Source organism: Hippocampus guttulatus, chromosome 9, assembly GCF_054856545.1.
Source record: "Hippocampus guttulatus isolate MCC_2025c chromosome 9, RoL_Hgut_1.0, whole genome shotgun sequence".
Lineage (NCBI taxonomy): Eukaryota > Metazoa > Chordata > Actinopteri > Syngnathiformes > Syngnathidae > Hippocampus > Hippocampus guttulatus.
In genome coordinates this window covers 8,616,224-8,632,863 of record NC_141269.1, presented here as the reverse complement: position 1 = coordinate 8,632,863, position 16,640 = coordinate 8,616,224, and the positions used below count along the sequence as shown (strand labels likewise).

The following is a 16,640-nucleotide window of genomic DNA, read 5'->3' as shown; positions in this document are numbered from 1 at the left end:
CATCTTAAAAACCGGTTCGCTCTTCAAATTTCACCATAATGAACTAGAAAACTAGACAACAGTTTTATTATTTTAATTTTCTTAAACAATGTATTATTCAAGGGGAAGTAGATATCAGAACCTTCTTTTTAAATTAGCGTATTACCTTTGTCAGCTGCTTACTCAAATCGAATTTGTATTATTTTAAAAATATTCTTTCAAAACATGGCATCTATTCACCTATTCTGTGCGAATTCGCAAGAATTTGAAGTGTTGGAGCCTATCCCAGCTGCGTTCAGGCAAGAGGGGGGTACACCTGAACTGGTTGTCAGCCAATCACAGGACACACATAGACACTCATTCGCACTCACAATCTCAAATTTTGGCCCCCAAAAAAGAGTTAGCGTGACAATATGGGATAAGTCCTCAAATAATTATTCAATTACAGTAATATATGTATTGAACATAACAGTGAAACAAAAATAGATTTTGACAGGTCCATTCATCGAACGTCTTCCATTGTTCCGAGGCTAGGTCATGGGGGCAGGAGTTGAAACAGGGAAGCCCAGACTTCCCACTTTCCTGCCACTTCATACAGCTTTACAGCTTTTCACTTTAACTCTTAGGGTGAGCCCAGACACCGTGCAGAGGAAACTCGTCATCAAATCATGTACAGTTCCATAGCGTTGCTAAAATAGAATCACAATGATAAACACATTAAAAAATATATGTTTCGGTTGTCAGTCACAAGGGAGTACTAATACTGTATGATTTAATCTATTTGTTTTTAGTACTTTATTTAATCAGGATCATAATGAAGATTATAAAAACGCAGCCATGCACTTTGTTGTTGGACTGTTTTTTTTAAAGCTGTTTGGAGGGACGTGCGTGATGGTAGGAGTTCTGAGTAGGGGCTGGGATATTTTGGTGATGGGACAGAGGGAGGGAATATATAAGCCTTAGGGTCGATGAGAGGTCGTAGCAAGAAGAATTGGATAACGTAGCAGGATCATTTGTATTTTCACAGGTAGGTTTTGCCATGTTACCGGCTTCCTCATTAGAAAGTTACATTTTATTGGATGACAATTTATCTTTGGGGATTAAAAATTAAATATGCACGTGTTTTAAGAAGGCGCCACACAATGCAGCTGCATTGAGGTCAAAGCTGAGGTAATGTATTCATCGAGACTTTCATGCAACGCCTAATGGCTGCTGGCCATTAAATGTAATACTGGAACAAAAGGATAATGGTCCTGCTTTTTTCTCCTCTTTTCCCTTTGAATTTCTCTCCAATTAGTTTTGTATTCCCCAGTGTTCTCTAATCTTTTCCACACACAGTTTCCTCAAACATATCCTTAAGTCATGGCTGACTTTGACACAATTCTGAAGTTTTGGGCGCCAGTTGAGGCGGACTTGAACACATACGGAGGTCTGGTTCTAACTCGGTAAGTTGCTTTTGAGATAAGATGCAGTCCAGGATGAAAGGTTAATCGATAAAAGCCAGCAACCCAGTGTACTTTCTCTTCACAGCTTATTCACTGAGCACCCTGAGACCCAGAAGCTGTTCCCCAAGTTTGCAGGAATTGCCCAAGCCAACCTGGCCGGAAATTCGGCCGTTTCTGCCCACGGTGTCACAGTGCTGAAGAAACTGGGGGAGCTGCTGAAAGCCAAAGGCAATCACGCCAACATCCTCAAACCTCTGTCCAAGACCCACGCCACAAAACACAAGATAGCCCTCATCAATTACAAGGTCATCTTGAAATATGTTCCAGGAGTGGTGTTACAAAAGGGATTTCAAGTCCAAATGACAAAGGTCACTCCAAAAAGTTGATGTTCTTCTTGGCCAGGAACTGTCAGATGCTCAGGGCATTGAAAAGTTGCTCGGCCACATCTCCTCAAGTACTGAATGAAGCAAACAAGGCTGTTTGGGTTTTAAATCTCTTTTGTGAAATGAGTCCTGGAACATTTCTGACACGCCTCGATGTCCTCCCTGATCGTGTGTAGTTAATGTGTGGTCTTATTTGCTATCTGACTTTTGTACAGCTGATCACAGAAGTCATCGCAAAGGTCTTGGAGGAGAAGGCAGGATTGGACAGCGCCGGGAAGCAGGCTTTGAATAACGTGATGGACGTCGTCATTGCCGACATTGATGCAGACTACAAAGAGCTGGGCTTTGCCGGCTGATGTTCAGTTTGCAGAAAGAAATATGGCTGTTTGAAAATTTGTCAACCTTTAGGGGTGCTATTTTTTTTTTTGAATGAAGATTATATGTAGCAAAATAGATGAACCACTACCAAAATAGAGTTTGCTGTGCATTGGACAGACATTGCACAAAAGTGTGACACACAGAATGAAATGTTTTATGTTGTGCATGTTTGTAAGTGTTCAGTAATAAAACCAAAAAAAAAAAATGAAGCCTGGCTTTATTGACTAATGGGATGCAAACTTTACCCCAGTTGGGGGGTAGGCAGATTTAAGGAAACTAAATTGAATCAGAATCATCTTTATTGGCCAAGTATGTAGAACACACAAGGAATTCGTCTCCGGTATAACACACTGCATTAGTATCATCATAAACAAGGACATGACAAATAAGTATGGAAGGACATTTCGTAATGTAAGTGAACCGTAGTGCGGTGGTACCACCCAGTGATAACTGTGAGACAAGATGTTTAAAAACATTTTTGAAGGACTTGCTGTTGACAGAAACATTACATCATAGTTGCTCAGGGTTGAATCTCTTGTTCAGTGGGCTTTAAAATGCCACCGTATGCAAAAGGCCATCACGGTTGCTCAGCGCTCAGGTAATGACCAATCATGGCCCAGGTTGTGAATGTCACCTGACCAAAACAGATGAGTCATGTTTGGTCGTTACCCACACTGATCAAATGCAATTTTTAATGAGGAATAAATCCTTCATTTTGTCAAATCTTTACTCTGGTCTAATTTGATACATACACTATTAATCTCGAGTCGCAACCCTCTCATTCCTGCAAACCACTGTGTTGGTTGACGGCTTTAAAATTAAGCAATAAAGCAGGCAAGGGAAAGACATCAATCCAAAAGTTAACGTCCAATTGCAAAACAAATGCTACCAAGGACACAGGCAGAGTAAATGATAAGCCCCTTTCAGGACCATGTGACAAAAAAATACAGTTACTCAAGTTTCTCAAATAAATGTGTTGCTGACAAGTGCTGTAAAAAAAAAAAAAAAAAGACTAAAAAATATTGATCCTGATGACAATTTAATATAAAACAAAATGTTAGCCTAACATCATAATTAACAAAAATAACAAAACACAACTGACCTATTTTGGGAAAAACAGCTTGAGACTCTCATTGTTACAGTCTTAAGCTATTTCCATGGTTAGCTAATCCGTGTTGAATGATTTCGAAGTAAAACAAAAATGGTGGAAATATGTCAGCCACAATTCCAGACATACTAAGTTAGGGAACGGGACAAGTTTGGCTTTTTGGGCCTTCTGTTGGAAACAAGATGACTTGGTAAAACGTCAGGCATATTTCGATTCATTTCCAAAGAGCATCAACGCTGACACTACCAGCAACATTCCATACACGCTCTTGTCCCACCCACCATGTCTGGCTCCACGTACGTGAACTTGAATTATGGATAATTGCCATGATGATAAGCTATTAATAGTGAATGTGAATCAGCGCAGGAAGCAGACGTGAGATGTGGCACAACCACCCACACTCACTGCAGTTCTCTATCTGATGCCATTCAAATATCTGGAAAATAAATCCCTTCATTGGCACCAATGTTATTTCTGACCATTTTTTGGGATATGCTACAACTTCTACACATCACTAAACAGCGCACTGGATATTTTTCACATTCACACTTTTCCTAGAATTTCATCTTCAAGAAATTGTCCTACTGCATCATGCTTGATATTAGCATGCTACATGTCAGGCTGCCTCTTGAAAGAGTGTCAAAGGAAATTGTGTTTATACAGTATATTGTTCTATAATGTTAATTTTGCCAAGACAGTTCATCTTCCAAAATATCATATTTTGCTCAAACTAGTGACAATTTGAAACATTTTGGGAGCCAATCCATCCAATAAATGGTTGTAAATGCAACACCATCTCAACAGGAAAACTGGCTAACTGTATTAAATATATTGGCAAGAGGCATTGTTACAACAGCGACTCAAACTACCAAACCCAAAATCTTTTGTTTAAGTTTCTTCCCCAGAAGTTTGGGCAGACTAGAGATGGGTACCACTGTAGTCAATGCAGCTCTAGCACACGCTCAGTTCACATAAATACATTCGTATTAAGCAGAGAAAAGGACAAGACTAATTTGAGCAAAAGGGCATTTTAATACTTTATGTTGACATTTAAAAAAGGAGCTTGACCAACACTGCAGTAATTTTATTGAGTCAGTTATTTTTAATGATTTGGGGATGAGTTCATCTTCCTAGCGATATTAGAATTTATGTTCTCAACTTTTTATTTTCACCTTTCGTGACATTTCTCTTTTAATGTTCTATTTTTGGGCATATTCACGAGGCACTGCATTTTGGGTTGTTATTAAATGGGAGGGAATGGAATAGCTTGATCAGAATCCAGTTAATGGTAACCAGAAGCCTGACTGGGCTCTATAAAATTGTTTTTAAAAAATGGCATTTAATTCCCCACTTCCACTCATTTTTTTTCTCTTTTAATGGTCAAATTTCCGCCATGAATGTTAAATGAAAGACACTTCAGAGCAAGGATTCTGAAATTACCCGTCAAATTCCTCAGCCCCCCTCGTATGCCTCCAGTGTCTTGCTGCATGCTACAAAACCCACAGATGAACATGAATGACTGATAACTGACATGATGACAACCTATTAATAGCAAGTGCACACGTGCATCAATGCGGGATGAAGACGTGACATGGGGCACAAAGACCGTCATCAACAAGCCACCCCTGGGGGTCCTGCACGGCGCTTAAATATTTGACACCATTTAAAGCCTCTTTCACGGGTAGAAATCAGTTTATGTGGAAATATGATCTTGAACATGTTCTATTTGACTCCTGGATACAGATTGGACAGAAATACACACAGACGAAACAGGCTGATTTGAGAACGGCACTGCATTATATATACTACGAGGTGTTCTTAATGGGTTGATTTTTAGCTCAATAAGGTCAGCGAGTAGAAATGCCTCACAAGTATGATGAGTGCAGTTCACATCCATGACAAAGCCTTGTTATTTGTAAGGGATTGTGAAGGTGTACCGACTATTGCCAGATTTGGACAAGACTGTAAATAAATAAAAGGTCATTGACGGCAGAGTACAACCACAGAGAAGATAATCATGTAAAAGTCAGAGAGTTTGCCAGTCCGATGGCGGTAACTAATCAAAATCCGCTTCGTTAGTGTTTGAGGGCGCTGTGCACATTGTCAGGTTGGACAGATAGAGTGCTGTCGTCATGGGAACGAGACCGGCCGCTACCTTCAGGATGGTCAGCAATCTCTCCGAGGCGTTGCTCGCACCATCTGCCGTCTGCAGGGGACAAATATTAACACCGCTGCCACAGCGGAGAACCTAAAATCGATTGAGCACAACATGTACTCGCTCGTTTCTTTCTTTCTTTTTAAGATCTCTTTCATTTGGGAATAATATTGTTTGTTTTCCCATTTTCTTCATGCCTGGATTCTCCATTTTCAGCAGTCTTCAGAGATTATATCCCAATTCAGGGGCTGCAGCGAAAGCCTACGTGTACATGTACGGGACTTCAGCTTGCAAAGTCCCATTTATTTTTCCAGGATTGAGCAAACGTGATTAAAAAAAAAAAAAGCAATTGACACATTCTGGATTTGTCAAGCGTATGTATGGAATAAGCAAAGTTGTCACTAACCTGATCCTCTGCAAAGAGCAGTGTGCAGCGTAAGGACGCAGCCAGCCCTCTGAGGGTGTCCAGGCGTTCTGGGGGGACGGCGGCATTGCGTGCTACGAGTTACAAAAGAGACATGCAGCAAAAGTTTTGGCTTCAAAATTCTGTCCTTTGCAAACAACAACACAGAAACGTGGGCAGCGTAAATAATGACAAGCCCAGATGAGTTTGATCATCCCTTTGATATACCGTTGGTGGCCATGAAGCAGACTTTTCCAAGAAAGTATCCCGGGTCCAAATATTCGAGGGAAGCTTGGGCAGATTGCAGACTGTGACAAAAAATAAAAATAAATAAATAAAATAACCCAGTGAAGGCCACCATTGCAAGCTTATTGTTATTATCATCGTTATTTATTTATTTAAGACCTATAAATAACTACCTATAGATAGTTGAACTGACATTTCATAATTTTTCTTAAGCGGAAAAGAAAGTGCTTAGTGCATCTATCTGACAGTTCTGAGGTTGTGGGTTTGAGTCTTGGCCGTGGCCTTTCTAAGTGGCATTTGCATGTTCTCGCCCTGCGGTTATAATATATATGGAGGTTATTAGCACACAGACTTGGAAACATGGTTTTAAAGACATGCAGTACCTGAGTTCAGAAGTGAGGTTGACGATAAAAACCACCAAGTCTATCCTGGGGCGACTGTGTTGGTTCTTGAAGGGCAGAGGGAGACTCTTTGCTAGTCTCCTGTTTGAAAACCAACATTGTTAAGTCGGACTTCAGACTGAAAAATACCAATCTGATAAACAGACACGTCCAGTTGTCAATTTAATAGGTATGAGTTGGGCCATCGCTCCGGAGGTGGAGGAGGAGAGAGTGTCTTAATGTGTCCTTGAACAAGACATTGAGAACTCCTAATTATGCACAATGGGGCACTTGGCAGTGTGCATTTGCAAGCCGCCATCAGCCAGGATCATATAAAGTGGCCCCACTGCTGCTCAGGAGCCATACAAATACAGTCCATTGGGCAGGGTAGAACTAATGCAGCATAAAACAATTAGTTCCTTATGAGGGCAATAATGGCCATTTTATTGAATCAGAACACTGTCACAGCTCACTAAGTCAGAGACTCCAAAACGACGATTAAAATACATTTTTAGAGTAATATCAGCAGTTTGGGGGATGAAGCACTACTCACACATTCAACGTGACTGCCGTCTCCTCCACCAGAACTTCAGCTAATCTCTGCTGAAACTCTTCTTCTCTTTCCACCAGCTAAAGGAGGGGGGGGGGGGGGGGGGGCGGGTGTCAGCATGAAGCATCCTTTCCAAAATTGTTTTCGCAAAGTAAACTACTTTCATGCCACATGACAGAAATCAGATATTTACTGTTGAGAAGACGAAATTCTATGCATTTGTACAATTAAAAATGAAACTAAATGCCATATAAACGATTCATTGACATCATAATGATCAGCGATTAGTTTTCTCCGGGTGCTCCGGTTTCCTCCCACGTTCCAAAAACATGCATGGCAGGCTGATTGAACACACTAAATTGTCCCTAGGTGTGAGTGTGAGCGCGCATGGTTGTTCGTCTCTGTGTGCCCTGCGATTGGCTGGCTACCGGTCCAGGGTGTCCCCCGCCTACTGCCCGAAGACGGCTGGGATAGGCTCCAGCATCCCCCGCGACCCTAGTGAGGATTAAGTGGTTCGGAAAATGGATTGATGGATAGTTGCTGACTACGCATTGCACGCACCTCTAAATTATTTTTTTAATAATTAGGCACATTTTTCGTCAATGGACGCTACAGCTTCTTGTTTGCTTTCAAACTTAGCTTGTAGCAGACGAGTGCACTTTTTCAGCATGTCGTCTCCGATCCACTGGTGAAAGGACACCAGATTCTCTCCTCTTTCATCTATAACTGCTTCAAACAACAAATTGTATGCAGAAAAAGTGGTTAAGTTTGCATGACTGTCTGTATTTTATGTGTTGTGTTGTATTATTCTCTTATTTTATGTTAACTGTTGCCGGCCAGGTGGCCCAACGCATCGACCTCACAGTGCAGAGGTATCAGGTTCAATTCCAGTTCCGGCCTCCCTGTGTGGCGTTTACATGTTCTCCCCATGCGTGGGTTTTCTCCGGGTACTCCGGTTTCCTCCCACATTCCAAAAACACGGACTACGTTAAAGGTTTCTCAGAATAACTAGGAAACAGATAAATACATCATCTGACACTTTATTTCCATGAATCTCTGCAGCTTTTAGAATTTTAAATGATCACGTCTACCACGTTCCTAGAAAATCACAATGTCCCACCAGCGAGTTACTCTTCAAACAGACCCGCTGGCTTCTCATATGGTCCTTGGAGGCTACCTGGTGGACACTGACACCACATCGGTGACTAAGCTTTACTTTTTAATTGCAGATAGTGTTCGTGCACAATAATGTTCGGGGAATTCGGACAGTTCGTATTTCGACACTTCGACGATTGTAAATGTCATTCTTTCATTCTCAGTTTATATTTACATTGACCCATACCTGTGGACTCTTGCGCATTTAAAACTACTTTTCACACAAGACGGTTTAATTCTACGCCGTAAATGAAGCTCTAAAGACTTACCAATATGGTAGCGGTGTTCAGAGCAGGCCGCCTACTAAACGGTTTCAGTAACGACATGGTGAATCAAATGTCACAAGGACGTTTTTAAGTGTGCATTGGTTTGCTGTAGCATTCTCCCCGCGCCATTTTTTTTCCGGTTGCGCGCTTCTTTTCAAAATACGGGTGACGTCATTAGGCTTCTGCATGTTTTAAAACCTCACTGTCACCCAGTGGCCAGAAAGGAGTACTACATCACTCCATCGCGTGTCATATCCAGTGCGGGTTTTTTAATTTAGACAAGATACACTTTAATAATTTCCTCAACGGATTAGGTGATAAATGCCATAACCAGACATTAAAAATCAGCCCGTTTCAAATTCTTTGATTTTTTTTTTGTTAATCCATTGTAAATTCTGTACAAAACTGTACAATAAAGACAGAGAAAAGGTGCACAGTGTAGTACATTGCATATCGAGCAGAAAGTTTATTTCATTGTGGCAGCACAGCAAAACAGAAGCCCTTCACCAACCGCAGCAGACAGCACACCCGTGCCACACGATAGGATGTAAACATGCACGTCACATCAGACACTGAGCAGAAGCTGTTTGATGAGTCGTCAAGTTTAATTTCCAAGCGTCTTTATCTTGAATTAAAGGCCAATGTTCAACGCCTGTACCAGATTTTCCAAATGGCTTCAAGTCAGTAAACAAAAGAACAAATACAAGGGTCTCTTGTCATTCTAACCCCAGACCAAAATGTACTGTAGTGGTTATGCATCATTTAATATTTCCAACCCCTGTAACAATCAGCCACACCTACTGAAACTTAAGAGTCCTCATGGGGATAAAAAGAGAAACATTGAAAGCTGAACTAATGACTTTAAAAGAAATCAGCATGTTGTGAGGAAAGTTAAACAGACCTCCCACAGGGTCAAAACAACCTGGCATAAACAAATTCAATTCAAAGTCGTATAAAAGTTGCTCTGCCTCGTAAATTGACAACATCCCTTCATTCCCCAATTAACTTTCCACCCTGCTAATGTACACATGCCACTTTGAACATAAATTCATATGTTGATAATTGCTGAACAATACAATGTACTGACATCAAGAGATGTGTTCCATCCTGCCCCTTTCTGTCCTTCAAATCTCTCCGGACTCCCGCTCCTCGGAGCTGGAATGTCGGTCCCGCTCTAAGGACAGGGATCTCTCCCGCTCCCTCCCCATGTCTGGTGAGGTGGACCTCTCCCGGTTTTCCCAGTCTTTGTACTCCGCCCTGTTGTTTCGCCACTCCTCCAAGGCGCCCTCCTGACTGCGCAATTGGGGGAGGGAGGGTTCAAGGTCACGGGTGTGTGATGATCTTTCTCTGGAAGACCTGTTGGAAGAGGAGCTCGTTGAGAGACTTGCTCACCATGCCATGTTTATTGCAATTAACCATACGATAGTGATTTATTCAAACCATTCATTTATCGAAATTCTTTTAAATTCTATAATTATATTTGAACAAGTTTTTCGAAAGAAAAAAAAGTAGGTAAGACTACCGTTAAGGGAGCAGATCTATAAGCTGTATCGTTAATAGTAGTAGTATCATTAAAATATTAACGATACCCATCTCTACGCATGTTGGTCAAATGCCTTTCACTGCAGAGCTAAAAAAAAAAAAAGATATTGAAAGTCTCCTTTAAAAGTGTTTCATCCACTACAAAGTGTCTCTTGATTACCCCTCAACAGCAAATATTCTCATCTTTCTGTAGTCCTTCAGGAAGCATACGCCTATCTTTTTAAATCCAAATATGTCATTTGCAAATTTCTGCTTTTAATTAGGAAAAGAATGGTCAACACGTTTCACTATTTTCTGACATGTTAAAGTTTAAAAGAGCAACTGAAGCACAGTATGCGTGCATTTTCTGCACTGTCAATTTGAAACATCCCTTTTGTATAATAAGGATGGAAATTTGGAAAGAAAGTTTTTATCAAATGTGTAAATGTGATTCATCGATTAATCGTTAGTGAGCAGCTCTAAAATTGAAAAAATGTCCAGCTACTTCATTTGATGGGCATTGGACTCACTCGTGGATAATCTGTATTGAAATCAGCAGCATAAAACCCCAATCAAATTTTTGAATTGAATTGAATACAACTTTATTGTCAAATGTGCTGTACGTATGTGTAACATACCGCACAGATGAAATTTCTTCCCTCTCAACATAAAACAAGAGGAGCCGCTGCGGGTGTCCGCGCCGCCATCAAAAGAAAAGTTAACAAAAAAAAAAAGACAAAATAATAGAACACCCTTACTCGGTGCAAGCAGAAACTGTTATGTCATCTGACATTTCCACCGGAAACGCTGTTGCACACTGCGGTGCATGAGATCCATTTGTTGTTGTACTTAAACCCAGAAACCAAATTGCTGTCATGCCTCTCACCACATGTTACCTAAACTCATCGATCATCTTAGATTAAATGTGTTTTTTTAAACTTGTTCTTTGGCTTTTCAGAAAACATATTCCAAAATGTCATCAACATGAAAAAAGCCAAAACGTGATAACCATAGAACTGAAAATTGAACTTTTTATGACGTAAAAAAGCACCACACGTCTCTGTACTGACTGCTCAGTAATATGCCTGAACCACCATTCAAATTTTGACGGCTGGTAATGGCCACAGAACCGAAAATAGAAATCAATCCTCCCACTACTTCTATCAAAGATGATTTTACGTTGCACTATTAGCAGTAGTTAACTTGCTCTCCACTTGTCTGGTGGTTAAAAATAATCAAATGTGCCCGTAAAGTTAATAAATGTTTTATGATGGCACAGATTATGTGTATAAAGGGTGTCCACAAAGTCTCTTTACAATTTAATCCCCACTTTATAGTGTGGAAACTATCCAACCCACTATTTTTTATTATGCTCATTAAGGTCGCATGTGATTTGGAGTCAGCTGCCTTTGGGCGTAAGGTGGGGTAAACCCAGGGATGGCCGGGGCCGATCACAGGGGCTGGTGGAAGCGAATGGTGACCCCATATAAAGGTGCACCATACAAGGCAAATATAATCTCCACCCTTTTTTTCCCTTCTTCAATTTGTAACGTGCCGGTTTTAAACCCCCCCATTACATTCTCCAGAGGCGTTACAGACAGTGGGTATTATACCTCTTCACGTACTTGTTCAAATGGCAAGTTTTTGTGGTCTACAATACAAGAGAGCGAATGATACTTTATTTGGGGATAATTATGAGAGGCATTTTAAATGGTGGCAGGTGAGTGCTGAGCCCCATTGTAATTAAATGTAATGAGGATGTGCAATTTTTCTACCACATTACGGTGCCATTTTTTTCTCTCCCCCCCAAAACGGATGTTTGACTAATCTTCCAAGACTGAAGAGGGAATGCCACTCTGCAAGGGAAGGTTTTTAATGTTTCGGGTGTTGTCCCACCTCTTTCTCTTGTGCCGGTGAGAGTGCGAGTGTGAGCGGTGTTTGTCCTTGTGTCGATGCCTCCTCTCTCGCTCCCGGTCTCCGCCTTCCTCTCGAGAATGAGAGGAGCGGTGGCGTCTTGACCGGTGGGAGGACGAACTGCCTCCGTCCCTACGTTTGTGCGTGAGGAAATTGATCAGACATATCACTGTGGCGTTAGTATTTGACTAATTGATTACATGTAAAACTATAGCAGTTGTACCTGTATCGGTCTCCGCTTCTGGATCGTGACCTGGATGGGAACACGTAATCATATAAAGACTATTATACCTGATGGCAGGACAGGATAAGGCAGCTGGGGGACATCTTACCTCCTGCGCTCACGCTCTCGTTCCCATTCTCGTTCTCTCTCCCGCTCCTCTCGCTCCTTTTCTCGTTCCCGTTCCACCTCCCACTGCTTATCCCGTTCATCATCTCGTTCTCGCTCCTCTCTGCGCCTGGTACGCATTTTTTCTTGTTTTTCCACAACTGCTTTCTGCATTAAAAATGGCACCGGGAACAGACATTCACGTTTCAGAAACATTGAACATTAAAAAGACACAAACACGTTGAGTTTTTGATCATTTCGTAGAGATCCGCTTTTAGAAAAATCTTTGAGTGAAGCGAGTCCTAAATAATATGCTGTAGCACAACAATGTGTTTCGAGTTCAACTGTGCACCAGGAAGAAATTGTACCATACTTCTAAATTAATTCTTGATTACAAAAATTATCATTCTGATAGATTTCAAGTAGGGTTGGGTGATAAATCAAGCAATCTATATGTATCGTGAGACACATGATCAATATCAATAGAAAATGTTTGATGGAAAAAATAATTGTTTCCCAAGTATTTTGTACGATGCACACGTGCCGAAATAAATTCCCATATTTCTGTCTTTACTTTGCTTCTTGAGATAATAAGCAGTCAAACACTCATTGCAGTGGTTAAACAATAAGAAATCACACATTAAAAAATGTTAAATATCAAATTGAAAAATAAAATGTCAGTCTTTTTACTTCTTTTGAATAATTAAAAAAAAATCCATAATTACTGCGCCATAATTACCCAGTCCTATTTTTGAGAATAAAATAATTACAAAAAAATATGCGCCTTTGTCAATAAAGGTTGGCAAACACTCCAACATTCAAACATTCCAAAGTGCGTCCGCTGCATATGTGACTCGAGTGAAGTGCCTTACCCTGAGCTTTTCCAGTTTCTCACGGATTTCAATGAAGCCCAGGTGAAGTTTGCCCCCAAAGTGGTCAGCAAGACGCCGGTCATTGTCATGTAGACCCAAGTAGGCTGAGCACACTTCACACACTCGCAGCTTTTGCTGCTGAAAACTGGAGGCTGGCATTGAGTTTCTGTAAATATCCTGAAAAAAAAAATCAGGGGATAACAAGACTTTTGTATCTTAATTGTAATTGAGAAGCACCTCAACATTCCCATTAAGACTTAAATCAGTCATCCTGTCTTCTAACCTCAGCTTCTTTCTTCATCATGCGGGTCGTCTCCACCTTTTCAAGCAACTGTTGGGCCTCATCCACGTTGCCCTCGCCTCCGAGCTGCTCGGCGCTAGCAAGCAGCTTCCCGATCTCCTCGTTCAATTCGTGGACACGTTCAGCCTAACCAAGAGATCAGAATTATTGTTGCAGTGAATGGAGTTAATTTGTTGGTTTTGATTTGGGCGGTGTTAGCGCCACAGTTGTCACCTTTGTCGTTACTTCAGCACTAATCTCATCTTGAGTCTCTGCTAATCTCTTCTTGGCCAGCTCGGTCCTGCGGTCACAGTCGGCGATAAAAGACTGAAGGTGCTCAGCAGCCTGAAAACCAACATGCAAGATCTTTTGGTCAGTAGCTATGTGCCACTGTGGTTTCCTTTGATGAAAATGCATGATATAGCTGTAAAGTGCAGCGGAACCTATGTGGGGGTCTTCTTCACTCCTGGGGGGGTCGCAGGAAATCACAGGTGTGTGTGTTTTACCGTAATCTTAAGAAGACAGGAGGGTTTGGTTAAGAGTGTGTGTCAACGCTCAGATCCTACCTCAGCCTGGTTCTTACCTTAGATTGTATTTGTGGTTGCACATTTAAGACTACAATCCTTAATTCCTCATTTAACAAAAAGGGCAACTAAGTTTCTCCTCATGGGATAGGAGGGTGAAACCCACAGTTGTCTAGCGTGGACTAAGTGGGTGATGACAGGGAAATAGCAGTATACTGTGATTACATTTTTTTTAATGGTATAATGGATGGACTACTGACCTAAAACAACATGGTGTGACTAACTTTTTAACAGTGACGCTGTAGGCGTACTGCTTTTACCTCTATATACGTTGCGTGGTGCATATTCTTCATTTCAAAGTTGTAGATATTATTTTTAAAGGCATCGACCCTTGGCGTATTTGATCGTACAGGTTTCACTCTTACTGTGTGATGTCACGTTTGTACGCTACGTGCAAAGGCTTCCATGTCTTGAGGGCAGGTGGTCAAGTGAGACTGAGGTCAAGTGGCAAAACAGTCGCAAAGTCCGCTTTGTGTTCATAACAATGGCGAACACCTATGCTGTTCACGGTTGCTCTAATCGCTCAAATAGAGATCTGAAATCTTACTGTGTGATACTGGCAGTAATTCTAGACCGGGGATGGGGGAGCGAATAAGTTGTGTGAGAGATGATGAGCACAATGGCTTTGAAATCTTTGACATGATCACTTTACACGATGACAACATACAAGGACTGATCACTTTGTCAGGGACTGTTTCATATGCGGCTCGCGACCAAAGCTAGTGTGAAATGCTTTGACGTACAGCAAGAAGTTTATCCAGAGACCAATCATTTAACGAATTACATTTTATACCATTAGAGTAGTGATCAACATACTGTGTCACGAGACAAAGATCCTTGTGGTGTTCTTTCCCTCCAACCAACTTCAGTTTTTCTATAAATGACTTCAAATGACTGGTTCCAAAGCGTCAATGGATAGGTGTTCCAATAGGGACCTTATTCACAAAACTAAACATAAGTAGACTCAAAACTAAACAAAGATAACTCTAACAATATTAAGATAAGGTGTGTCTTCTTGTTTTCCTTTTGTGTGCATGCCTTTAAAACATGGTGACGAGAAACTAAGCTTTGTGGTTAAAGTGACATCAAAGTTAAGCGTCTATACTGAGTGTTAATAGCAGGTCATTTTGACTTGTATATCCCCACAGTAGACTTAATGACTCACATCAAGCTCAAAAAAGTATTCATGCTCCTTCGAGGCAATCTCAAAGTCTGCTCTGAGGGCCAGGTCATGGACTTTCACACACTCACCAAGGTCCATTCTCTATAAGGACAGAACAAATGAGTGCATAAAAAACAGCATTCATAACCGTATTCGATGCAGTACATGTGCACAAGCGAGTGAGTGATACTCACAGTGCCCGACAGTATGTCATGAGGGCAGGAATCCAAAAGGTGACTTTTACACACCCGGTCATCTGAGAATTTGATTCTCTGCCTCATGGTGTCTCCTATTGAAAGACATTTTAAAGCATCACTGTCAATATCATACTCACCACTTTGCACTTATACTATAAAAAAGTAATTTTGCATCATTAGACAACATTTGTCATTATAGACGAGTGTACATTTGGTATTTTTCACTTTGAGTTACAAATATTGTTGTAGATTACTGTATATGTATTTTGTGTGTATTATAACCCCAAATTCAACCTCTGACAACGCTTTTTTTTTTTAGATCTAAGATCATGTTGATACATCCTCAATGGTACGCTTTTTGTTCGACATTATTTACACGAGTGTTTATGTGTTAAGTAAACATTGCTAAGGTATTCCAGGTCTCTCGCCGGATGGCAGAAGTCAAATTTAATTTAAGTGCACTCCGTCGAGCCACACACAGGCGTAACTATCGTGTAGGTTCCCACGAAAATTGAATGAAAGCCCGTGGAGTCATGAAAAAAATAATCCACACAACATTTCAACTTTATTTTAAAGCCAACTTTAATACTAGACTTGACATGTGAACAACAGGTAGCTAACTAGCCTCATGACTGGCAAAGCATGCGAGCCCTAGTTAGCAGTGCAGCTTACGCTAGCACCAACACAAATTCAACGGCACAGGCTAATGTTAGCACACAACATGAACTCCTGTCGTTAGACTCTATTTGGCGACACGCAACAAATGTCATGCTTACCGTCTCTCCCCGTCCCCATGAGCTGGTCCAGCATCGCTCGCATCTGAGCCTGGGCCGACATCTTTGTGGCGAGTAAGTCCCTTCTCGGCCGCGGTCCTCACACATGTAACCCTCCTCGGTTTCCTAGGCCTCGCTCCCCAACTTTCTCTCCCACAAGTAGAAACTTTAAGCCAGGAAGCTGAGCGTGTCCTGATATATTTTAGTACTCGTGGGCGTCGTTGAAAAACACCCCACTCAAAAAAGTGACTTTGTGACCGGGTTGAAAGAAGGCTAAGTGCCTGTTTAAAAACTGGCGGAGTAACCAGGTCGTGTGGAGAAATGATAGAGCGTTGACTACACGTCAACGCAGGCTAGGGCAGGCTTTGGTTTAAATTGGTTAAATCTATGCTCTAAATAAGTCACAACTTCCTTTGTAACATTGTGTATGATTGTCGCCCGTCGGCTTAAAGTTGGCAAGTTTAGCTTCGGCGTCCTTTCTTCCGTCTTTCGACTTCCCGTCCCCGCGCGTTCTCGCGGAGACAGCGCGCGCACTGCTACTTCCGGCTTGAGGCAGTTGCT

The 16,640-nt window shown here is 41.4% G+C and overlaps 3 protein-coding genes across 4 annotated transcripts; 1 reads left to right on the top strand and 2 right to left on the bottom strand.

Annotated features, from left to right (window-relative positions):
* The first annotated feature begins 919 nt into the window (after positions 1-919).
* On the top strand, positions 920-2,380 carry mb (myoglobin). 2 transcript variants are annotated; one of them, XM_086119171.1, is made up of 4 exons: positions 920-1,006; positions 1,318-1,424; positions 1,510-1,729; positions 2,023-2,380. In XM_086119171.1, exons 2-4 carry the CDS (start codon positions 1,342-1,344, stop codon positions 2,161-2,163), a joined length of 444 nt encoding a protein of 147 aa, XP_085975297.1. In that variant the 5' UTR covers positions 920-1,006; positions 1,318-1,341; the 3' UTR covers positions 2,164-2,380. The 2 variants fall into 2 exon arrangements, with proteins under 2 accessions (XP_085975297.1, XP_085975298.1); XM_086119172.1 differs by lacking the exon at positions 920-1,006 and adding an exon at positions 1,040-1,149 and having other exon boundaries at positions 1,277-1,424.
* Positions 2,381-2,466: 86 nt separating this feature from the next.
* Positions 2,467-8,591, bottom strand: cenpm (centromere protein M). The gene is made up of 6 exons (XM_086121183.1): positions 8,452-8,591; positions 7,031-7,107; positions 6,481-6,579; positions 6,080-6,159; positions 5,855-5,946; positions 2,467-5,499 (listed from the first exon to the last, which is right to left on the bottom strand). The coding sequence occupies exons 1-6, from the start codon at positions 8,506-8,508 to the stop codon at positions 5,350-5,352; spliced, it is 555 nt and encodes a 184-aa protein (XP_085977309.1). The 5' UTR covers positions 8,509-8,591; the 3' UTR covers positions 2,467-5,349.
* A 299-nt stretch (positions 8,592-8,890) lies between these two features.
* Positions 8,891-16,597, bottom strand: LOC147200187 (putative RNA-binding protein Luc7-like 1). Its single transcript, XM_086119647.1, has 10 exons — positions 16,083-16,597; positions 15,304-15,398; positions 15,113-15,211; positions 13,598-13,708; positions 13,367-13,510; positions 13,084-13,260; positions 12,216-12,379; positions 12,107-12,136; positions 11,866-12,015; positions 8,891-9,804 (listed from the first exon to the last, which is right to left on the bottom strand). The coding sequence occupies exons 1-10, from the start codon at positions 16,141-16,143 to the stop codon at positions 9,573-9,575; spliced, it is 1,263 nt and encodes a 420-aa protein (XP_085975773.1). The 5' UTR covers positions 16,144-16,597; the 3' UTR covers positions 8,891-9,572.
* Positions 16,598-16,640: the final 43 nt, after the last annotated feature.

Coding starts and splice junctions, on each gene's coding strand:
- mb (XM_086119171.1), top strand. CDS start 1,342: ATGGCTGACTTTGACACAATTCTGAAGTTTTGGGCGCCAGTTGAGGCG. Junction 1,425..1,509: donor GGAGGTCTGGTTCTAACTCG/GTAAGTTGCTTT, acceptor TTCTCTTCACAG/CTTATTCACTGAGCACCCTG. Junction 1,730..2,022: donor TAGCCCTCATCAATTACAAG/GTCATCTTGAAA, acceptor ACTTTTGTACAG/CTGATCACAGAAGTCATCGC.
- LOC147200187 (XM_086119647.1), bottom strand. CDS start 16,143: ATGTCGGCCCAGGCTCAGATGCGAGCGATGCTGGACCAGCTCATGGGG. Junction 12,137..12,215: donor CGAGAGCGTGAGCGCAGGAG/GTAAGATGTCCC, acceptor GTTCCCATCCAG/GTCACGATCCAGAAGCGGAG. Junction 9,805..11,865: donor CACCGGCACAAGAGAAAGAG/GTGGGACAACAC, acceptor CTCTTCCAACAG/GTCTTCCAGAGAAAGATCAT.
- cenpm (XM_086121183.1), bottom strand. CDS start 8,508: ATGTCGTTACTGAAACCGTTTAGTAGGCGGCCTGCTCTGAACACCGCT. Junction 6,580..7,030: donor ACGGCAGTCACGTTGAATGT/GTGAGTAGTGCT, acceptor GTTTTCAAACAG/GAGACTAGCAAAGAGTCTCC. Junction 6,160..6,480: donor AACCTCACTTCTGAACTCAG/GTACTGCATGTC, acceptor TTTTTGTCACAG/TCTGCAATCTGCCCAAGCTT.